Source organism: Triticum aestivum, chromosome 2D, assembly GCF_018294505.1.
Source record: "Triticum aestivum cultivar Chinese Spring chromosome 2D, IWGSC CS RefSeq v2.1, whole genome shotgun sequence".
Lineage (NCBI taxonomy): Eukaryota > Viridiplantae > Streptophyta > Magnoliopsida > Poales > Poaceae > Triticum > Triticum aestivum.
The window spans coordinates 419,443,111-419,467,077 of record NC_057799.1 but is presented as its reverse complement, the minus strand read 5'-3'; the positions used below and the strand labels follow the sequence as shown (position 1 = coordinate 419,467,077).

The 23,967-nt window shown below is 43.8% G+C and overlaps 2 protein-coding genes and 1 long non-coding RNA gene across 3 annotated transcripts; 1 reads left to right on the top strand and 2 right to left on the bottom strand.

Moving 5' to 3' along the window:
• Nucleotides 1-10,512: 10,512 nt before the first annotated feature.
• LOC123053544 (uncharacterized) lies at nt 10,513-13,108 on the bottom strand. The gene is made up of 3 exons (XR_006425676.1): nt 12,697-13,108; nt 11,953-11,993; nt 10,513-10,811 (listed from the first exon to the last, which is right to left on the bottom strand). It is a non-coding gene; the product is annotated as an uncharacterized lncRNA (long non-coding RNA).
• Nucleotides 13,109-17,492: 4,384 nt separating this feature from the next.
• On the top strand, nt 17,493-18,055 carry LOC123053543 (uncharacterized). The gene has a single exon (XM_044477009.1). The coding sequence runs from the start codon at nt 17,695-17,697 to the stop codon at nt 17,854-17,856; it is 162 nt and encodes a 53-aa protein (XP_044332944.1). The 5' UTR covers nt 17,493-17,694; the 3' UTR covers nt 17,857-18,055.
• A 267-nt stretch (nt 18,056-18,322) lies between these two features.
• On the bottom strand, nt 18,323-20,533 carry LOC123053542 (amino acid transporter AVT1I). Its single transcript, XM_044477008.1, has 3 exons — nt 20,120-20,533; nt 19,386-19,996; nt 18,323-19,155 (listed from the first exon to the last, which is right to left on the bottom strand). The coding sequence occupies exons 1-3, from the start codon at nt 20,316-20,318 to the stop codon at nt 18,643-18,645; spliced, it is 1,323 nt and encodes a 440-aa protein (XP_044332943.1). The 5' UTR covers nt 20,319-20,533; the 3' UTR covers nt 18,323-18,642.
• Nucleotides 20,534-23,967: the final 3,434 nt, after the last annotated feature.

Here is a 23,967-nt window from a genome sequence, read left to right as displayed (position 1 = left end):
ACTACCACATCGACTCTGAAGACTGCATCAACATAACTACTAGTTGGGAAGATTTTGTCTCCCAGAATGGCTTTGAGGCCGGAGAAGTGGCCATGGTGTTTTTCTACAAAGAAGAAGACTCCCTGAAGTTTACAATATTTGCACTCTAGGCTGTCTAATATGAAGCAAGCCATCAGTGGCATATTTTTAATGCTTTGCTTATGTTGTATGCTTTTAAAATTATGTCCATCAGACACTTTGAATGATGCATGTTTAAAGTATGCAACCTCATCTGCATCATTTTATCACCCTTTTTAGGCAAGTTGCTGCTAGCAGTAATGCAGTCCTCACAAACACATAGTGTGGTCCTGAAAATAAAGAAAGCAGCCTCTGAATAGTAACAATGAAATGCGAATGGTCAAAACTTTGCAGTTTAACAGATGATGTTCAAAAGAATTCTCATAGTATGCAGTTCAAAAAAATTGACATAATAACTATTCAGCTAACACAAGCATATAATGGACCATCTATTCTAATAGCAGAATAGAACATTAACTATACTGCTAATGTAGTACGAAAGTGCATATTAAGAAGTCCTCTAAAACACATAATGCAGTTTAAGAAAAGAGAAATCTCATAAGCTGCCATAACCACTGTAATGTGCTACCTCTTGAGCATGCGTTGGTTTTCCCTTGAAGAGGAAAGGGTGATGCAGCAAAGTAGCATAAGTATTTCCCTCAGTTTTTGAGAACTAAGGTATCAATCCAGTAGGAGACTAGACGCAAATCGCCTAGTACCTGCACAAACAATCAAGAACCTTGCAACCAACGTGATAAAGGGGTTGTCAATCCCTTCACAGCCACTTGCAAAAGTGAGATCTGATAAAGATAATAAGATAAATATTTTTGGTATTTTTGTTGTATAGATTGAAAAGTAAAGATTGCAAAATAAATAGTAAACTAGAATTATAGATCGGAAACTTATATAATGTAAAGTAGACCCGGGGGCCATAGGTTTCACTAGTGGCTTCTCTCAAGATAGCATATTTTACGGTGGGTGAACAAATTACTGCCGAGCAATTGATAGAAGAGCGCATAGTTATGAGAATATCTAGGCATGATCATGAACATAGGCATCACGTCCATGTCAAGTAGACCGAAACGATTCTGCATCTACTACTATTACTCCACACATCGACCGCTATCCAGCATGCATCTAGAGTATTAAGTTCAGAGAAGAATCAAATATTGTTCATAGATAATCTTGATCATAAACCCACAATTCATTGAATCTCGGCAAACACACCACAAAAAGTATTACATCGAATAGATCTCCATGAACATCGAGGAGAACTTTGTATTGAGAACCAAAGAGAGAGAAGAAGCCATCTAGCTAATAACTATGGACCCGAAGGTCTGTGGTAAACTACTCACACATCATCGGAGAGGCAAGGATGTTGATGTAGAAGCCCTCCGTGATCGAATCCCCCTCCGGCAGATCACCGGAAAAGGCCCCAAGATGGGATCTCACGGGTACAGAAGGTTGCCGTGGTGGAAAAGTGGTTTCATGGCTCCCCTGGATGTTTTTAGGGTATAAGAGTATATATATAGGCAAAAGAAGTAGGTTGGTGGAGCTACGAGGGGCCCACGAGGGTGGGGCGCGCCCTCCTGCCTCGTGGCCACCTCGTTGTGTCTCTGACTTCCACTCCAAGTCTCCTGGATTGCGTTTGTTCCAAGAAAGATCCTCACGAAGGTTTCGTCCGTTTGGATTCCGTTTGATATTCCTTTTCTGCGAAACACTGAAATAGGCAAAAAAACAGCAATTTGCACTGGGCCTTCGGTTAATAGGTTAGTCCCAAAAATAATATAAAAGAGTATATTAAAGCCCATTAAACATCCAAAACACATAATATAATAGCATGGAACAATCAAAAATTATAGATACGTTGGATACGTATCAGCATCCCCAAGCTTAATTCCTGCTCGTCCTCGAGTAGGTAAATGATAAAAACAGAATTTTTGATGTGGAATGCTACCTAACATAATTTTCAATGTAATTCTCTTTATTGTGGCATGAATGTTTAGATCCAAAAGATTCTAGACAAAATTTTAATATTGACATAAAAATAATAATACTTCAAGCATGCTAACCAAGCAATTATGTCTTATCAAAATAACATAGCCAAAGAAAGTTTATCCCTACAAAATCATATAGTTTGGCCATGCTTCATTTTCGTCACACAAAATGCTCCCATCATGCACAACCCCGATGACAAGCCAAGCAATTGTTTCATACTCAGCCTTTTCAAACTCTTTCAACTTTCACGTAATATATGAGCGCGAGCCACGGACATAGCACTATGGGTGGAATATAATATGATGATGGAGGTTGTGTGAGAAGACAAAAAAGGAGAAAGTCTCACATTGACGCGGCTAATCAACGGGCTATGGAGATGCCCATCAATTGATGTCAATGCAAGGAGTAGGGATTACCATGCAACGGATGCACTAGAGCTATAAATATATGAAAGCTCAACATAAGAAACTAAGTGGGTGTGCATCCAACTTGCTTGCTCACGAAGACCTAGGGCATTTTGAGGGAGCCCATCATTGGAATATACAAGCCAAGTTCTATAATGAAAACTTCCCACTAGTATATGAAAGTGACAAAATAGGAGACTCTCTATCGAAGATCATGGTGCTACTTTGAAGCACAAGTGTGGAAAAAGGATAATAACATTGCCCCTTCTCTCTTTTTCTCTCAGTTTTTTTATTTGGGCCTTCTCTCTTTTTTTATGGCCTCTTTTTTTTATTTGGGCTTCTTTGGCCTCTTTTATATATTTTTATATTTTTTGTTCGGAGTCTCATCCCGACTTGTGGGGGAATCATAGTCTCCATCATCCTTTCCTCACATGGGACAATGCTCTAATAATGAAAATCATCACACTTTTATTTACTTACAACTCAAGAATTACAACTCGATACTTAGAACAAAATATGCCTCTATGTGAATGCCTCCGGCAGTGTACCGGGATGTGCAATGAATCAAGAGTGACATGTATGAAAGAATTATGAAGGTGGCTTTTCCACAAATACGATGTCAACTACATGATCATGCAAAGCAATATGACAATGATGGAGCGTGTCATAATAAACGGAACGGTGGAAAGTTGCATGGCAATATATCTCGGAATGGCTATGGAAATGCCATAATAGGTAGGTATGGTGGCTGTTTTGAGGAAGATATAAGGAGGCTTATGTGTGACAGAGCGTATCATATCACAGGGTTTGGATGCACCGGCGAAGTTTGAACCAACTCTCGAGGTGAGGAAGGGCAATGCACGATACCGAAGAGGCTAGCAACGATGGAAGGGTGAGAGTGCGTACAATCCATGAACTCAACATTAGTCATAAAGAACTCACATACTTATTGCAAAAATCTACAAGTCATCGAAACCAAGCACTACGCGCATGCTCCTAGGGGGATAGATTGGTAGGAAAAGACCATCGCTCGTCCCCGACCGCCACTCATAAGGAAAGCAATCAAAGAACACCTCATGCTTCAAATTTGTCACACAACATTTACCATACGTGCATGCTACGGGACTTGCAAACCTCAACACAAGTATTTCTCAATTCCACAATTACTCAACTAGCACGACTCTAATATTACCATCTTTATATCTCAAAACAACTATCAAGTATCAAACTTCCCATAGTATTTAATGCACTCTATATGAAAGTTTTTATTATACCCATCTTGGATGCCTATCATATTAGGACTAATTTTATAGCTAAAGAAAATTACCATGCTGTTCTAAAAGACTTTCAAAATAATATAAGTGAAGCATGAGAGATTAATATATTCTATAAAATAAAACCACCACCGTGCTCTAAAAAGGTATAAGTGAAGCACTAGAGCAAAATTATCTAGCACAAAAGATATAAGTGAAGCACATAGAGTATTCTAATAAATTCCGATTCATGTGTGTCTCTCCAAAAGGTGTGTACAACAAGGATGATTGTGGTAAACTAAAAAGCAAAGACTCAAATCATACAAGACGCTCCAAGCAAAACACATATCATGTCGTGAATAAAAATATAGCCTCAAGTAAAGTTACCGATAGACGAAGACGAAAGAGGGGATGCCTTCCGGGGCATCCCCAAGCTTAGGCTTTTGGTTGTCCTTGAATTTTACCTTGGGGTGCCTTGGGCATCCCCAAGCTTAGGATCTTGCCACTCCTTATTCCAAAGTCCATCAAATCTTTACCCAAAAACTTGAAAACTTCACAACACAAAACTTAAACAGGAAATCTCATGAGCTCCGTTAGTGTAAGAAAACAAACCACCACTTTAAGGTACTGTAATGAACTCATTCTTTATTTATATTGGTGTTAAACCTACTGTATTCCAACTTCTCTATGGTTCATACCCCCCCGATACTAGCCATAGATTCATCAAAATAAGCAAACAACACACGAAAAACAGAATCTGTCAAAAACAGAACAGTCTATAGTAATATGTATCAAACGTATACTTCTGGAACTCCAAAAATTCTGAAATAAATTGGAGTACGTGAGGAATTTATCTATTAATCATATGCAAAATGAATCAACCTAAAAGCACTCTCCAGTAAAAAATGGCAGCTAATCTCGTGAGCGCTAAAGTTTCTGTTTTTTACAGCAAGATCGCAAAGACTTCACCCAAGTCTTCCCAAAGGTTCTACTTGGCACAAACACTAATTAAAACATAAAACCACATCTAAACAGAGGATAGATGAATTATTTATTACTAAACAGGAACAAAAAGCAAAGAACAAAAATAAAATTGGGTTGCCTCCCAACAAGCGCTATTGTTTAACGCCCCTAGCTAGGCATTGATAATTTTAATGATGCTCACATCAAAGACAAGAATTAAAGCACAAAGAGAGCATCATAGAACACGTGATAAACACATCTAAGTCTAACATACTTCCTATTCATAGGCATTTTATAATCAAACAAATTATCATAGCAAGCAAAAATTAGCATATGCAAGGAAGAAGAAAGAGATGATAGCAATCTCAACATGATGAGAGGTAATTTAGTAAGATAAAAATTTCTACAACCATATTTTCCTCTCTCATAATAATTACATGTAGGATCATAGGCAAATTCAAAAAAATAGCTATCACATAACATATTCTCAACACGGTCCACATGCATGCGAAGTTGCCACTCTTCCAAAATAGTGGGATTATCATTAACTAAAGTCGTGACCTCTCCAAACCCACGTTTATAAAAAATACCATACGGTTGAACATTCTCCAAAAATGTGTGATCAAAAGTTGACACTCTTCCAAACCTACTTTCAATATTATTGCAAACACTATTATCAATCTCATATTCATCATGGGGCTTAAATAAATTTTCAAGATCGTAAGAAGAATTACCCCAATCATGATCATTGCAACAAGTAGTAGACATAGCAAAACTAGCATCCCAAGCCTCAGGTTTTGCATATTATTAGCACAATTGACATCAAGAGAATTTATAGTAAAATCATTGCAATCATTCTTTTTATTCAAGGAGCTATCGTGAATCTCTTCATAAATTTCTTCATCACAATTTTCAGATTCACGAATTTCAAGCAAAACCTCATAAAGATAATCTAGTGCACTCAAATCACTAGAAATTGGTTCATCGCAATTGGATCTCTTAAAAAGATTAGCAAGGGGATGAGGATCCATAAACTTTTAGCAAGCGAAGATGCAAGCAAACAGAAGACACATAATAACACAAGATCGAACGGAAGGAGGGCAGAGAAAAGGCCAAGGTTTTCGAAAATCGTTTTAGAAGTGGGGGAAAGGAAAACGAGAGGCGAATGGCAAATAATGTAATGCGAGGGAGAAGACTTTGTGATGGGTACTTGGTATGTCTTGACTTGAGCGTAGACCTCCCCGGCAACGGCGCCAGAAATGGCTAGTTGATGGGAGATCAAATCTTGACTTGACTTGGTGCAAATCTCCCCGGCAACAGCGCCAGAAATCCTTCTTGCTACCTCTTGAGCATGCGTTGGTTTTCCCTTGAAGAGGAAAGGGTGATTCAGCAAAGTAGCGTAAGTATTTCCCTCAGTTTTTTAGAACCAAGGTATCAATCCAGTAGGAGACTACACGCAAATCGCCTAGTACCTGCACAAACAATCAAGAACCTTGCAACCAACGTGATAAAGGGGGTTTCAATCCCTTCACGGCCACTTGCAAAAGTGAGATCTGATAAAGATAATAAGATAAATATTTTTGGTATTTTTGTTGTATAGATTGAAAAGTAAAGATTGCAAAATAAATAGTAAACTAGAATTATATATCGGAAACTTATATAATGTAAAGTAGACCCGGGGGCCATAGGTTTCACTAGTGGCTTCTCTCAAGATACCATATATTACGGTGGGTGAACAAATTACTGCCGAGCAATTGATAGAAAAGCGCATAGTTATGAGAATATCTAGGCATGATCATGAACATAGGCATCACGTCCGTGTCAAGTAGACCGAAATGATTCTGCATCTACTACTATTACTTCACACATCGACCGCTATCCAGCATGCATCTAGAGTATTAAGTTCATAAGAACAGAGTAACGCATGAGGCAAGATGACATGATGTAGAGGGATAAACTCAAGCAATATGATATAAACCCCATCTTTTTATCCTCGATGGCAACAATACAATACGTGTCGGTTCCCTTTCTGTCACTGGGATCGAGCATCGCAAGATTGAACCCAAAGCTAAGCACTTCTCCCATTTGCAAGAAAGATCAATCTAGTAGGCCAAACTAAACCGATAATTCAAAGAGACTTGCAAAGGTATCAAATCATGCATATAAGAATTCAGAGAAGAATCAAATATTGTTCATAGATAATCTTGATCATAAACCCACAATTCATTGGATCTCGGCAAACACACCGCAAAAAGTATTACATCGAATAGATCTCTAAGAACATCGAGGAGAACTTTGTATTGAGAACCAAAGAGAGAGAAGAAGCCATCTAGCTAATAACTATGGACCCGAAGGTCTGTGGTAAACTACTCACACATCATTGGAGAGGCTATGGTGTTGATGTATAAGCCCTCCGTGATCGAATCCCCCTCCGGCAGATCGCCGGAAAAGGCCCCAAGATGGGATCTCACGGGTACAAAAGGTTGCGGCGGTGGAAAAGTGGTTCCGTGGTTCCCTTGGATGTTTTTAGGGTATAAGAGTATATATAGGCGAAAGAAGTAGGTCGGTGGAGCTACGAGGGGCCCACGATGGTGGGGGGGCGCCTACCCCCCTGGGCGCGCCCTCCTGCCTCGTGGCCGCCTCGTTGCGTCTCTGACTTCCACTCCAAGTCTTCTGGATTGCGTTTGTTCCAAGAAAGATCCTCGCGAAGGTTTCGTTCGTTTGGATTCCGTTTGGTATTCCCTTTCTGCGAAACACTGAAATAGGCAAAAAAAACAGCAATTTGCACTAGGCCTTCGGTTAATAGGTTAGTCCCAAAAATAATATTAAAGAGTATATTAAAGCCTATTAAACATCCAAAACAGATGATATAATAGCATGGAACAATCAAAATTATAGACACGTTGGAGAGGTATCATAATGCAGCTACAATGAAGTACACTACTAACGAAAATGCAGTGCACTACAACGTATGCCACAACTACAACAAATAAAATTAAAGCAGTAGAAATCCAGACATGTGGTAGACTAACAGAGGTGCCAATTCACTCGCACTTCCATAACTCGCCTAAAAATTGTCCAACCACTAAACTATCGAAAAATACCCCGCAACAAATTACATGGAACACACGGCAACTGGACAAACAGCATCAGCTTTCATTTTAAAATTGCAATTCAAAAAATGAGGATCATACCCGCAATACAATGAATTCAAACCTACAGCGACAGTAATACAAGATTCAAAAATGCATCGACGCACAGAATCCAAAAAATCAACAAGAACAGAGGAGCGGACGAAGCTCACCCGCCCACACAATCAAATTCATAGGAATTGAAAACTAACTCCTAAAAATTAACAAATTGTAGAGTAAACGGACCGATTAAAACGAACGCAATCAAAGAAATCCTACTAACAAACAACATCCAAGCACAAAAAAGTCGCATCCGACGCGAACACGAACGAATAGAGAAAGCTCGTCCGCCAAATCGCTCGATTTGCAAGCACTCTAGTCGATTTTTCCTGTAAATTACAAAGAATAAAGGTCAAATGAGATACAGAGACAAATTAAATCATCCCGCAACACCCGATTCCACACAGAAAACGTGGGCGGACCGCCAGAAAATGAAGCAGTTCTCCCGTGAAGCATTGTAGTGCCCAACGTAAAGAAGATGCAGTTCGCTTCTGTTGAGCGTGCAGTGCGGAAGTGTTATCAGAATAACTATTCTGCTAATAATAGCAGAATAGACCGGCTGTGTGTGTGTCTATATATATAACAAATATAACAAAAACTATAGGCTCATATGCAATTTTTTCATGTAACTTGCTTTAAAATGTCTTAGATATAGTATACGAATATATTTAAAATGATACAGTTGTATATATAGTACCACATGGTAGTATATGAGACATATGGGGTAACTACCACCGGGTGGTAGGATGGATTTTCCCTACCACCGGGTGAACAATAACTTATTCTGCACCCTGGGTGATGAATAGCACATATATATATCTTACAATCACTTCATAATTAAATTACATTTGTAATTCAAATAGTAACATTCCTATTGATTCATCACGTAAAATTTGATATAAGAAAATAAAAATATAGGTCATAAGACAAGAAAATTTGGAGTTTATATATATTTTACACTATGTTTTTACGTTTGTAATTTTACATAACATAAAATATATTTTACGGCGATTATATATTTTTTTACGGTCTCTTTTTATGTCAGAAATAAGACAAAACTTACGGAACGTAAAATTACAATGCATTGGTGGTAAAATAGAGGGGGTGGAGAATAACTATTCCTCACCCAGGGTGACGAATAGTCAATCAAGAATTGTTAATCTTCACCCCAGCCAACTTGTGTGCCCACGGCCACAGCTACAAACAGTAAGAAACAAAACACTTGTGGTAAACTTACCTCAAGCAACTTGTGTGCCCACGACCACAATTAGAAACCGTAAGAAAATAAACACTTGAGGTAAACTTACAACCCAAAGGACTTGTGTGCCCACGGCCACAATTATGAACCGTAAAAAAGCAACACATTTGTGGTAAAATTACAACCTAGATGATGAAACCAAACTGGCGCGTCAAAATCGACCTTTGGAAAACAAGTAATCTTGCTGTAATTTTATGGCAATGAGTAGCACAAGCGCTCCTGAATTATTCTATTAGGTTGCGCTCCTGACTTACTACAAGTAAATTTTTTCCGAATCTGAATGCTTTTGTAGACGAACAGAACATGCATAAATTATTTGATCATGCACTGATGATTGGTTGATTTGCCTTTGTAAAATAGTTTGCTTTGATCAACATGTCGCCTCTGAAATTGAACACACTAGCAATAAATAACTTTAAGAACTAAAGCTGAGCACTAGGAAGGACTCGGCTTGCAAAACCATGACAACCTTGGGATTCGGGTAAACATGCTCTTGTTCATTTAAAAAAAAATCTCATGCTCATAGTTCACTACCGTCTGTGAATTTGGTAAGTTCCTTCTGTGCGCTCGTACAAAACTATGCACAAGAATTTGCAGATATGAAATAACAGGTTCAGTCAGTACATCTTTTCGAATACCCGCAAACAAAGAGTACATCTTTTTGAATAGATGCAGATGACATTTTACAATCAGAGGTTGCCATGAAAACAATCAAGCTGCTGTTGATGCTCTTCTTTTGATCTTAAATTTCCAATCAATGACCTAACCCTGATGCTTCTAGTTGTTCATCAAGTCCCAAAGTGAGCAAAACCTGTACCCAAGAAAAGTTGCCAACAGGCGTGTTAAACACTTCTCACTTAATTGCCATAAGATTCATGACAGAGGTGTCACTTTGGATCTTACAAACAAGCTAACAATATTAACTGCAGGAGCAACAAAAAAAGCCTCCTGTCTCTGTCTTTTCCTATTTGTATCAGCTTTTAATATCAATAATCTACTGTGAATCTTTGACTACAAGAAAAAACATTCATCCAAGACAAGTTAGACAGTCTTGATGATCTATCACAGTAATAGCTATAAACTGCGCCACTGAACTAAATGTTTTAGATTTTCAACAAATTGCTAAGCTTCTAAGCCTGAAAGAAATGGTATGTCACTTGATTGAGCCAATTACAAATATCATTCGTCGAGGTGGAATGCCAAATTAGTCCAACCAGAATCACAACTATTATCAATATTCGCTATCCCAACACATATAAATTTTAAAAAGCATTAACACAACCTGGATTTTACAAAAAGATTGTACATCTAATACAAAATTAGAACATCTCAAAAGTCTACGGTTGAACAACCATACAAAACGTATCATTAGTTGAGGGGAAGCACCGTTAGTTGACTATGCCCAAATATATTGAATTTGGGGGTAAATCAAAATCGAATACACAAAGTACGCCTCTGCATTATGGAGATCTAACTACATTCGGCAAACTCAATTTCTTGTAAAATAAAACTGAATTCAAGTAGATGCTCGTGGGAGGGTAAATAGATACATCCTCAAGTAAATAGATGAAGATGGAACAATACTAAAGAGCTCCGGCGCCAAGTGAATCGATGAATATGGGATAATACTAAAGTGTTCTGGTGGCACAGAGCTGCTTGGGGACCGTCGTGATGGAGGAAATGAACCCTGCAACAAGGTGAGGACAAACAAATAAGCTTCGTCTCAACCAACATGATAAATATTTGGTGATTAGAGATTTTTCAAAAATTTATTCCGTGCAACCCCATTTATTTATTCTTGTACTCCTATAACCAAAATTCAAAGAGTCTGATCACCACGGATCAATCTACAGAACAACCAAACTGTGTCTGTGTGTCATATACTTTTTCCATGTATATAGTGCAATTTGAACTCTGAAGAAGGTAGTACTTCTCACGAAACAGGGCAAAAATATACTACAGTTGGAGTATTAAGCCAGCCTAGTTGCTGACCGCCATGGTGGGAGGAGATGCGGACTGCTTCAACAAGAATGACAACAGCCAAAGTAACCTGATGCGAGCAACACGGGCAACGCTACACCACTGCTCCGCCTGCTGCGAATCCATGACCACATACCACCGTACAAAAATTCGAGTGTTATTAAGAAAACAATTCCAGAGTGTTACATGCACGGATGCAAATCGATAAAACCTTGGACTAAAATGAAGTTGCTTTGGAATACATAGCCATATTATTCTCAGTTAAATTATCTCATATTATAGTGAGTTAAAATTAGTTAATAGTTAATTTAGAATAGCTAAGCACTTTTTTCTTTGACATATCGCTATTTTTCCATTGTTTGCTCATACGCAAGATTTTCCTCAGTTAAAATTCTGTGCAAGAAAGAGGAGGCCAGATTTTCTGCATGTATTAACAAGCACCATTCAACTCAAACAAGAATCGGGAACAGTCCACTCATATTCGCAATGGTCCTATGGGCTGGTCCTCCTGTATATGTGACATTTTTTGGTCTAGAAGCAATCATCTCCTGTTAGTACAGATGATTAAATGCTAGCAGGAAAGTACAGATGATAAAATGACTGGGCTTGACAAATAAACATGAAGCTGTATTTTCATATCATGTAAATCAAGTAGAGCAGCAAAGTTGGACAATTCATAGCATACATGCATTAATTAGAGCAGCCATGTTGGGTTGCATCATCTTTCCTTTACAGATATTTCAGTGTCCTTCAGTGTTACTGTACTTTTTACAATTTCAGCAATAATTCTATTTCGATACTAAATTACCTGTCCTACATTCCAGCATATATAGTAAAATCTAAATTACCTCTTTGGGCAGGATGTTCGGCCTCTTGCGATCTCTCCAGTCTGCAGCATCCGTGGAAACCGAACACCAAATTAGCAATTTGGGAAGAACAAACACAAGTTCAAATGGAAGTCGATTAGCTATTTGAAACGGGAAGAATTTGGATTGGGGTTGCCCACCTCCTCTCCCCCTGAAGCCCACATAGATGAGAGGAAAGACTAATGCATTGTAATCACAAACCAATCACATCACTGAAGCCCAGAAATAATGTTTTTTATCTCTAGTAGGAATTGTTAGCAGCACTTCCAGAATCTTTTTTTTAGAATCATTATTAAGTAGTAATAAAATTACAATCATGTTTGGAACAGCTACTAGCTGCAGTGAGTATGACCCTGAGTGTCAGAACGAAAACTTTTCCCAATACTAGATGTGTATTTGCATTTGTTGCAGCTGATGAACCAAAATTACAACCAATTGTTAAACTTGATATAACTATCTGGAAACTCTGAAAATTACAAATCCGGCAGATTTTTGGTTTCAGAAACAAATGGTGATGTATGTACAACAAGAAGGAAAATACTTGAACAATTTAGTCCATGAAGGATCAGAAACTATTCCATGGTTTGACGATGTGAAGCAGCACACGAATCGACCAACAATTCTACAACCGGGAGCCAAGATTCTACTACATGTACGTCTACTACGAACCAGATTGGGGATTGAAGCAAATGAAAATTATTGGAGCAAGCAAGGATGGGTACATACCAACATAATCCACGTGATGATGTGTGCTAGATGAATGATTAGTGGTAGAGCTCCAGAACGCTGGTTGTGGTGGCCTCCCGCTTGCCGGTCGTGTCCTTAGCCACTAGGGCCCCTTCAACTCCACCATCGGGAGAACCCAGATCCACCGGCTTATAGTCAAATCGGGACCTTGAGGGGCGCCGGAGCGAGCAGATCGGGAGCGCCATGCCGCCGTTCGCCGTCATACTGTTCGCTGCCTCTTCTGTTTTCAAAAAAAAAAAAACCGTCCGCAGCAAACTAGGAAAAAACGTGGAGCGGTGGAGGTGAGGAGGCTTCGAGTCTCAAAAACGTAAAAATACCTCGATCCTGTGTAATATTACAGCGAGGGGCGGTGGGCCACCTTTTTGATGGGTGAAACGGTGGCTTAGTTGAACGCTGGACGGAGACATTTCTCGGTCGAATCGACCAGGGTGAGGAATAAGCTATCCGTCATCCTGGGAGTCTAATAGAACGTTCTAATATTAGCAGAATAACTATTCTGATAGCACTTCCGAGCAAATGCACTGCACTTTCTGTAGCAAGGGCACTGCAATACACACCAGTGAACTTCGTGTTGTAAAAAACTGCATGTAGTGTTTTTTCGGTACTGTTTTTGCTTTAGTTTTTTAACCGTTTATCGGAACAAGGCGTATAATATATCGTTGGAAAGCTATGGATTAGGCACAACTTCGCCATGTTGAACAATTTTCGAGATTCCTCGCGGTTTAAGATCAGTTTCAAAAATGATGTGGCGAACGATGAGTGGCAGCGAGCGTATTTTCGTGATTTTTTCTAAACCGCTCATTGGAATAATGCAAATGATACGCCGTTGGAAAGATATCATCGAGGCGCATCTTTTTCATATCTATTTTTTCTTCTAATTCGTTACGGTTTAAGAGCAGTTTCAAATTTACTAAATCGCGGAATTACTTTTTTTGAATTTTTTTCAATTTTCGGTATTGTTTTAGCTCCAGTTTTTGAACCGTTTGTCGAAACGAGGAGTATGATACGCCGTTGGAAAGCTACAGACAAGGCACAACTTTTGTATGTTGGAATATTTTTGAGATTACTTACGGGTTTTAGTTAATTTTGAAAATCGTGCGGCTGACGACGGGAGGCAGCGGCCGTTTTACGCGAAATTTTTGCAAACCGCTGGTCCAAATGATTTGAATTATACGCCATTGGAAAGATATCGACGAGGTGCAACTTTTTCATGTAAAACACTCTCTGATTCCTTACTGTTTAAGAGTAATTTTGATTTTAGCGAAATGCGGACACTCTGATTTTTCGCGACCCAAAATCGTCGTATGTACTGCATCAGACAGAAAACCGCACTGCTTTCAGACCAAAAAACCGCACTTCGTCAGACCGACAAGTGCACTGCATAATTTCTTTTTTGTGAGATGTAAATTTCCCAAACGAGGTAGCAAACCGCACTTCTTTAGACCAAAACTCGCACCTCATCAGACGGGCAAGTGCACTGCATGATTTCTTTTTTGTGGGACGTAAATTTTCCGAACCGAGGTAGAAAACCGCACTTCTTTAGACCAAAACCCGCACTTCATCAGACGGACAAGTGCACTGCATGATTTCTTTTTTGTGGGACGTAAATTTTCACAAACGAGGTGAAGTGCACTCCATGTCGAGCGTTGGTGAACCGCAATACTATGAAAAAGTGAACCTCAAGACTACCGTAGACGGGCCGCGATACTACCGAAAGCGAACTGCGTGAGTTTTTTTTTTCCAAACTCACTATTTTTTACATGCATAGAACGGGCGAGTGGACCGCACGGACTGAGCAAGTGAACCACCTGTAATGAGAAGTGAGCTGCTTTCCGAGGTGTTTTTGTTTCGCATCACCAAGTGAACCCCAAAGTAGTTTTATGGCGAACTTCGTGAGAGAACAAAGTAAGCTTCAAACCATACATAGAAATTCATTATTTTTACGCAGCTACACAGCAAAATTACCATCCATTCTTACAACAAAATGAACTTCAAATGCACTAGGCAGTGCCCTTTTTCTCTCCGCGTTTCTCATAAACAACAAAATGAACTTCAAATGAACGTCGATGTTCTCTTCTTTTTCTTACTGGGCGCACTTCTTTCTTGAGTAAACTAAACTGCACATTGACGCAAACAAAACACCAACAAAGCACAAAGCGAACCTCTTCTTTGAGTAAACTGCACAAGACGCAAACTAAATCCAACAAAAACACGTGTGGCCTGCACCACGGCAGTCGGTCGCTCTGGCCACAAAAATTGCTAAGCGAGATACCCGTGCTCTCATCGCCGGCGAGGGGAAGGAGGAGCTCGGGTGCTGCTCCACTACCACGGCGATGTCCGTGCAGGTTGACAGGGCAGAAATCACCAAGGATCTGCAGCTCGTCACGAGGGAGGTGTTTTTGCCCGGAATCTAGTGGTGGTTACCCTACCGCCGAACTGCACCGCACACACGGCCGTCAGAGGACAGTGGCGCCCACCCAAACCGAACTGCAGTGCATCAGCGGGGTGGAATCTCACTGTTGCGGACACACGTGGTGGCCACGGCCTTGGCCATTGACCTCGTCGTCGATGGCAGGGAAAGGGCGCACGGCCTGGGAAGGAGGGAAGGGAGGTGAGGGGTGGCGCGATGGCCGTGGCTCGGCTGATCCGGTGCACGCTCGACGGATCTGGGGAGGGGTGGAGCACAGGCGAGCCCGGATAGGTGGTGGCGCGCGCGGTGGGAGGTTGTGGCTCGGCCGATCTTTTGCTGCTGGGGTGAGGAGCAGGGGCACGGCGGGCGGGAGGACGGGGCAGTGCCGATCTGCTTGCTGGGCGGGCCGGGCTTGGGATGGTGGTGGATCCGCCCCTGGTGACACAGATCTGGCCGCGATGAGGCGGATGCGGCTGCCGGCGACATGGGAGGTGAGGTGGAGGGTTGTGCCGTGGGGACCAGCGGCGGGGACACGGAGCTTGGGAGGTGGCGGGTCGCCGGTGCTGGGTGGGCTGGCGCGGGAAGGTGGGGTGGGCTCCCGGGCGGCTGAGGGAGCCCCGCCGTGGGTGGTGGAGAGGGAGGGAAGAAGGTGGAGGGGGTGGCACGGCGGCCAGGCGGGCGAAGTAGAAGGTGGGGATGGGAGTGGGCGGGCGCGGGGTAGGGTTCACCGGCGCGGGGTGGGAGTGGGCGGGCTCTGACCTCTGAGAGCATGGCGAGGGAGGTTGAGGGGGTTGGCTGGAGAAGAAGGTGGGGGATTTGGGGGGCGTCACGCGCGGTAGGAGGTGGGAGGAAGAAGCGGTCGTGGGTGTGCGGGTGGCTAGGTTGACTAGGGTGTTAGCAGAATAAGGGACAAGTGTTATTAGAATAAGGTCTTAAGGGGTGTTATCATAATAGACCCACCCTATATATATATATATATATCAAATGATGATGAAATTTTCATTAAAATAACTTTATACAGTTCATAAAATAGAAATTTTCTAATAAGGAATGAATTAGTAACATTGGTATTACCCTAAAAAAGAAAATGAAATAAAAACAAAAAGATCAAAATAATGAAGTTTTCTAAGGTAGAATGAATTAGTGGCATTTATATTACCTTTTATGCAGAAAGGTAATTTAAAAAGTAAAATAAATAACGACAAAATTGGCACAAAATTTACACGGAAAGTGTGTTTTTTAATAATATGCAACGATAAGCATATAATAGTGAACAATTTCGGAAAAAGGGGAAGTTTCATAAGAATAAATGGATTAGTAGGATTGATATTACCATTAAAGAAGAAGAAAAATGAAAACAATGACGTTTTCTAAGAAAGAATGAATTAGTGGCTTTAATATTATCCTTAAGAAAGAAAATGAAATAAAATAAAACATAAAATCAAAATATTGAGGTTCTTTGTGGTAGAATGAATTAGTGGCATTGGTATTACCCATTAAGAAGAAAGAAAATGACAAAAAAATGTGGAACAAACAATGACAAAATTTGCACACAACATACACACAAAATGTGTTTTTTTAAATATACAATAATAAACATATAACAGTGGAATTATCGCAAAAAACAAGTTTCCTAAGAAAGAATTTGTGGCATTTTGTTACCCTTGAAGAAGAAAGGAACTCAATAATTAATAAAAAACCAAAATAGTAAAGTTTTGTAAGTAACAATGAACTAGGGACATCGATACTACATTTTAAGAAGAATTAAACTGAATAAAAAAATAAAACTTGCACACAGCTTTACACTAAAATTGCAACTTTTTGTAGTTATGTAAAGTATAATCATGTAATAGTGCATTTTTCGCATATATTTTATGGTATTTATGTGTATACATTTACACTCACCCAACATCCCAAAAATATTCAAAAAGAAAAGAAAAATGACTAATAAAGAAAAGAAAAAAGGAAAAAACAGAAAAGAACAAAGGGAGAGAGAGGAGGGTTGGGTTGCACAGGTAATGGGCTTCAGCCTGTTGGGGAATTAACATCTAAATTTGTGATCAGTCGAAAAAAACAGATCAAAACAACTCACCAGAAGAAGAAAAAAACACAAATCTCAAAGCAGAAATCAATGAGGAAAAAAAATTAGCTGACGCAAAATCAGTTTTCAGGCAACTAACATATAGCTAAAATGATTTATGCCTAAAAAAATCTAAAATGACTTATATTAAATCAAAACAAACACTGAAGCTAATCAAACTATGGTTATAATTCAAAAATGACGGGCGTTCAAACGTGCGGTGACGCCGGCGAGCCGCAAACGTCTTTCCCGGCTCCGAAAGCGAGACGGCACCCCCGACCCTCGAAGCCCTCCATAAGCTGAACCCCCTCCACGCGCTCTCACCAGCAACGCACCAAGGCGTTGACCTCAGAGCTTTAATTCCCCAACCCCCACCACCTCCCATCGCAGACTCGCAGAAGCATCCAGCAAACAAGAGAAGAAGTCGATCGGGAGCAGCACCGGCAGCCGCGGAAGGGGAGCGAAGAGACGACCGAGCGGCGGCAGCATGGACCGGAACATGACGGGGCTCTTGCTCGGGTGCGTGGGCGCCGCCATGACGGTGCTGGCGTACCAGCAGACGGTGGTGTCCAGCACGCAGTGCATCGGCGCCGGCCTCGCCGTCCTCGTCTGCGCTCTCTGCATCAAGGAAGGCTTCTTCTCCTTCTGATGCCCGCCGCCCGCGTAGCACTCAGTTTCTTTCGGCTTCAGTTTCCGTATTCCTTTGCAGCTTAATTCGTTTCCACCACTCGTGCTTTCATATATGTAGCTCCTCCAGGTAGGATCGTCTGATCCGCATAATCAAAGTGGTTGTATCTTGTATTCTGTAATTTCCTCCCTTTCCTTATACATATATATAGTTCTTTGTCTGTCTTGAAGCGTGGCTGGTTGCATCTCTTCTGTTTTTGTTGTTGTTGCTGTTGTGTTCGCTGCTGATTACATCTCTTTTACGACTATATATTGCGGTTTCTGCCTTTCTTGGATGCATACAACCAGTCAAATCGCCTAACCTCCAACGGGGAATCACTTCACCTAAAACGGTTGACTTAATGTACTCCATTGCTTTACTACTTTGTGTACAAGAGACAATTTAGCTCCACGAGTGTGTAACCGGAATACCTGAAAGCAGCAGGAAATGAAATCCGCACAACTACAATAAAATGATCCAGTGCATCTGAATTTTTACAGTGGAACGCCGATGCAGTACCGTCCTACAACAGCACGCAGTTACCTGCTTTACTAGAAACAGAAATACTCATCTCAAACATACGTACATTTGAGCGTAGAACTATCTGTTCTGTACTATCCCTGCCTCATCTACAACCTGCCATGACAGGACAACACTGCGTAGCTGCTGTTCAGTGCAGACGCGCTGTTGGAAATTTTGCATTGCCACAGAACACCAACCATACGGACAGGGGTGTTACCATCGTCTGAACTCGTGGAGCACTTGGCTTCAGAACTCGTGAATGATCTTCTGCAGAGAAGAGTAAGTCCCACTTGCGGCAACCAAGGAGCCGAGAACGATGATCATGACGATCAGCGCGACCTCAGCCCTGCTACACCTCGCCGTGCCGAAGATTTTGAGGTAGCAGATGCAGGGGAGCAGCATGGAGGCCATGACGCTGAGCAGCGAGCCGACGAGCGCCATGAGGTGGCCGAAGAAGGGGACGGTGAGGGCCACGATGACCGTGCTGATGACGATGAAGGTCCTGATGAGCATGTTGAGGGACCTCTTGTTGCCGGCAAGCAGCTTCTCTTCGACCGCTGTCGCGACGGGGGTCACCATCAGAGCGTACTTTGAGAATGGGTTGATCAGCGCCGTGTAGATTGCTAGCTTGGAGCTGAGCTTGCCCTCCGGGAGGTTCAGGGTCACCTGAGACTCGACGTCGTCGCCGTACATGAGGTAGCCCAGTATGGCCATGGATCCGTAGTTGAGGGTGCATGCGACGAAGCATATGACTAGTACCTGTCAATGCACTCCAACAGACAGACATGCCAAATCTTCAGTCAGGGGAAGTGAGACATCGTTCGGCATAGAACACTGTTAGGTCACTGTCAGAGGTTTCTTGAAACTACTGTACTTTTTAGTATCAGATTCATTGCACATTAAAACGCCAAGAAAAATACAATGATGAACAGTTTGGGAATGTCTTCGCTGGCGTTAAAATGATAGGCCACTCATTGATTAGTGATTACCTTGGAGAACTTGTCCTTTTCCTTCATGGAATTGCACAATGTCGGGAATATGGCATGGCCGCAGTAGCAGAAAGTGTAGAGCCCGAGCGCAGTAGGTAGGCCGCTGACATTGAGCATGGTCCCTTTCCCCTGAAACCCGACGCCGTCGACCACGGCGGCCCAGAGCACGCAGAAGACCAGCACGACGGACGCGAGCACGCCGCTGGCCGACACGTAGGCGAGCACGCCCAGGTTCCTCAGCCACGTGGTGGGCAGGATGAAGATGGACACGAGCACGATGAAGAGGTGCTTGCCGGAGAGGACGAGCACGCCGCCGAGGCTGAGGCTGGTGCCCGGGAACAGCTTGTCCAGGTTGTCCCCCTCCAGTATGAGGAAGCCGATGGCGACGAGGTAGAGCTCGGCGTACATGAAGGCCGAGACGGCGAAGCGGCCCTTGGCCCCGAAGGCGAGCGCGCCGATGTCCGGGTAGCCGCGCACGTCCGGCGACGCGCCCATGCACGTCCGCAGGAGCTGGCCGGTGTAGCAGCAGACGATGGCGACGAGGAGGAGCAGCACCAGGCTGAGCCACCCGCCCTCCGCCAGCGCGTACGGGATGGACAGCAGCCCCACGCCTGAAGCCTCAACATCGACCGGTCAGTCAGAGTGGGCCGGCACTGTCAAGAAAAGGGCCGGTCCGTACAGGAGATACGGATTGTTGCAGGCAAACGAAAGAAAGATTCGGGTTCCGGACTCACCGGAGAGGGCGTTGAGGCCATTGAAGCATGTGCGCAGGGACGTCGCGCCGCCGGCCTCCGGCGAGCACTGCGCCTCGTGGTCGTGCGCCGCCGCGGGGTCCTTGCCGGCTTGCAGGCCACCGTGCGCGTGGAGCAGGGGCTTCTCGAAGTCCGGTAGCCCGCCCGGCGAGTCGTGCGGCGCCGCTCCGCCAATGGCCATCTTATTCTTATCCTACCTCTACCTCTAGGCGACGGCTCCTCTAAGCTCTAGCAAAGACCAAATCTCCTCGACGGGGCACGCACGCACGCGACGGATGGAACAGGCAGGGGCACGGTGGAGAGCACAGGAGCATGTGGCGCTGCGGCTGCGGCTGTATAAAAGGGAACCCTACCTCGGCTTCTTCCTTCCTCCGTGCGGCGCCGACGACGGGTCACGAGTCGGGAGGCCCACACGGCTCGGGAGCTCTCTCTTGTGCGCTGCGCGCGCGGCCCATGCGGTTGCGAAATCCGTGAGCAAAACTCAACGGGATCCGCGGCGTTAGATCTGCCATGTGGCACGCTTTACCTCAGGGATTGGAGATCAAGAGTAGTATAGAGTTTCTTTTCACTTTTTCCTTCTTTCTTTCTTAGCATCCCCGAAGGAAAGAAACGGATGATGCTGTTTGTGGTGCGATGTCACGTCTCGCCTTATGAGTTGGGATCATCCGAGGAAACCTAATGGAAATGGGTTACGTAGCCTTCGCTGCTCCCGACCGTTTACGTACGTAGGTACACTACACATAGTTCGTTTGGTTTTTTCTTTTAACACGAGTACAGACGCCCGGAAACTAGCTTTTTGAAAAGCCTCTCCTTGACTAAATACTACTCCTACTACCGGAATAGGTTGCATGAAGGCCGTGGTCGTGGCTAGCGCTCACGTGCGAACATTTGTTTTACCAGCCTAGTGCGCACGGCGCACCACTGAGCTAGTACTTTTGTATACGCATATGGCGCACCACGGCATAGGGAGTAGTGCCTCGTGTGTGGCCTGAGCCCTGATATGCCGTCACAGCTGTCCAGGCTCGTCTAACGGCACGTTAGCACACGTGGTGAACGTGTATAAAGTTCTCTGTTATTTGCGACCAAGGAAAAGCAGAAATTATCAGTCATATCACTATAACTACATGACCACGACCAGGACAGGAAGGCGGGCGTGGCGAGCAATCTTCAAATCATTCAAAATAACTACGTGATCAGGAGTGTTTCCAGCTTCCCTGTATTGCTCGACAAGCCGCCAATCGCAAATGTTTGCACACAACCGCACCCACATGTTTCTTCATATCATCAGGGGCGTGTTTGGTTGCCGTTTGCTACAGGGCCTGCATCGCATACACTTCTCAAACCAGCCTGGTTGAGCAAAAACAGGCCCTAATACGCTATCTGCCAGTTGTTTGGTTGACTGCATCTAGTGTCCCTGCATTAGGTAATACCCAAGTGCACTTTGTTTGGTTGCCTGCATTGGCCCGAGCGGCACATGAACACGGCGTTTGGTTGCATACGGCGTACATGTTGTGCTTACCTTGTACCCTAGTTGGTGAGCTTACCCACACCTAGCACACCAACGCCACAGCACAATAATGGCGATGAACTGGGCGAAGATGATGAAGTTCCTCAGCTTCAGCCCAAACTGGCGATCCACCTTGACACCTCCAACCTTGCGACTGTCAACAGTGCTGCCGTGCTTTCGCACCCAGTCGGAGTAAGCTTGTTCTGCTGCCTGCCTAGTCTTGAACCCTCTATGGGTGCTGTTGCTATACGATGCCACTTGTGCACTGACTTCTTCCCATGAACTATAAACCCCTGGGACCTTACCGATGAACACGGCATACCACTTGCCCTAGCAATGCACAAGAGCAAGAGTTGAAGCACCAAATCAATGGAGCACACATGTAGCAAGTAAAGTAGCACACAAACAACAATGGAGCAGAAGAGAAGTAAAGCATGCACGATCATACTGCATAGCAAGTTCTTCCTAGCACTACCTTGATGTTAACCTACCACCACATCCAAAAGAGGGTGTCGTCCTACCATCGCAAGTTCACCATCAGCGTGAGGGGTTAGTATATACCTACTCACCAAAATATACAGACCATCAAATAGTTTTTGAGCCCTAGCTACACAAAATGTACGTCGTCATCGTCATCGTCGTCGTCGTCGCCACCGCCATCGCCGTCGGGGATCGTGCACGCTCACATGCAGCACTACTCTAGTAGTAGTGCTTGCCTAGCCAGCTCCTGAGCAACAGCACCCTGTGAGCGTCGGCCATGGCAACGAACCCAACACCCTGCGCCTTGTTGTCAAGCAGGTGGCTGAGAGCTGCCATGAGAGCCTCGTCGTTGAGGCCACCCTGGGTCATGACAGCACCATACAGGTCAGGGTGGACGTCGAGGGGCTTGCACTCCCTGATGGCTGTTGCCACCTCCTTCACCGCCTCAGTCTTGCTGCTGAAGACATTGATCTCCTCCTCCATCAGGCCTCCTCTCTTCCTCTTCCTATTATGGACGGGGTCAAATGGCTTGTCGAAGGGCTTCGCAGCGGGCTTGTCAGGGCCATCGAGGACCTCGACGTCCGGGGTCCCAGGGAAGCCTGGCATGGGAGAACCAAGAGGCTCCCCCGTTGGGGAACGTAGTAATTTCAAAAAAATTCCTACGCACACGCAAGATCATGGTGATGCATAGCAACGAGAGGGGAGAGTGTTGTCCACGTACCCTCGTAGACCGACAGCGGAAGCGTTATCACAACGCGGTTGATGTAGTCGTACGTCTTCACGATCCGACCGATCAAGTACCGAACGTACGGCACCTCCGAGTTCTACACACGTTCAGCTCGATGACGTCCCTCGAACTCCGATCCAGCCGAGTGTTGAGGGAGAGTTTCGTCAGCACGACGGCGTGGTGACGATGATGATGTTCCACCGACGCAGGGCTTCACCTAAGCTCCGCAACGGTATTATCGAGGTGTAATATGGTGGAGGGGGGCACCACACACGGCTAAGAGATCTCAAGGATCAATTGTTGTGTCTCTGGGGTGCCCCCCTGCCCCCGTATATAAAGGAGCAAGGGAGGAGGAGGCCGGCCCTAGGAGGGGGCGCACCAAGTGTGGAGTCCTACTAGGACTCCCTAGTCCTAGTAGGATTCCACCTCCCATATGGAATAGGAAAAGAGGAAGGGAAAAAGAGAAGGAAGGAAGGGGGCGCCCCCCTTCCCTAGTCCAATTCGGACCAGACCAAGGGGAGGGGTGCGGCCACCCTTGAGGCCCTTTTTCTTCTTTCCCGTATGGCCCAATAAGGCCCAATACGTATTCCCGTAACTCTCCGATACTCCGAAAAATACCCGAATCACTCGGAACCTTTCCGAAGTCCGAATATAGTCGTCCAATATATCAATTTTTACGTCTCAACCATTTCGAGACTCCTCGTCATATCCCCGATCTCATCTGGGACTCCAAACTCCTTCGGTACATCAAAACTCAATAAAACTGTCATCGTAACGTTAAGCGTGCGGACCCTACGGGTTCGAGAACTATGTAGACATGACCGAGACACGTCTCCGGTCAATAACCAATAGCGGGACCTGGATGCCCATATTGGCTCCCACATATTCTACGAAGATCTTTATCGGTCAGACGCATAACAACATACATTGTTCCCTTTGTCACCGGTATGTTACTTGCCCGAGATTTGATCGTCGGTATCTCGATACCTAGTTCAATCTCGTTACCGGCAACTCTCTTTACTCGTTCCGTAACACATCATCCCACAACTAACTCATTAGTCACAATGCTTGCAAGGCTTATAGTGATGTGCATTATCGAGTGGGCCCAGAGATACC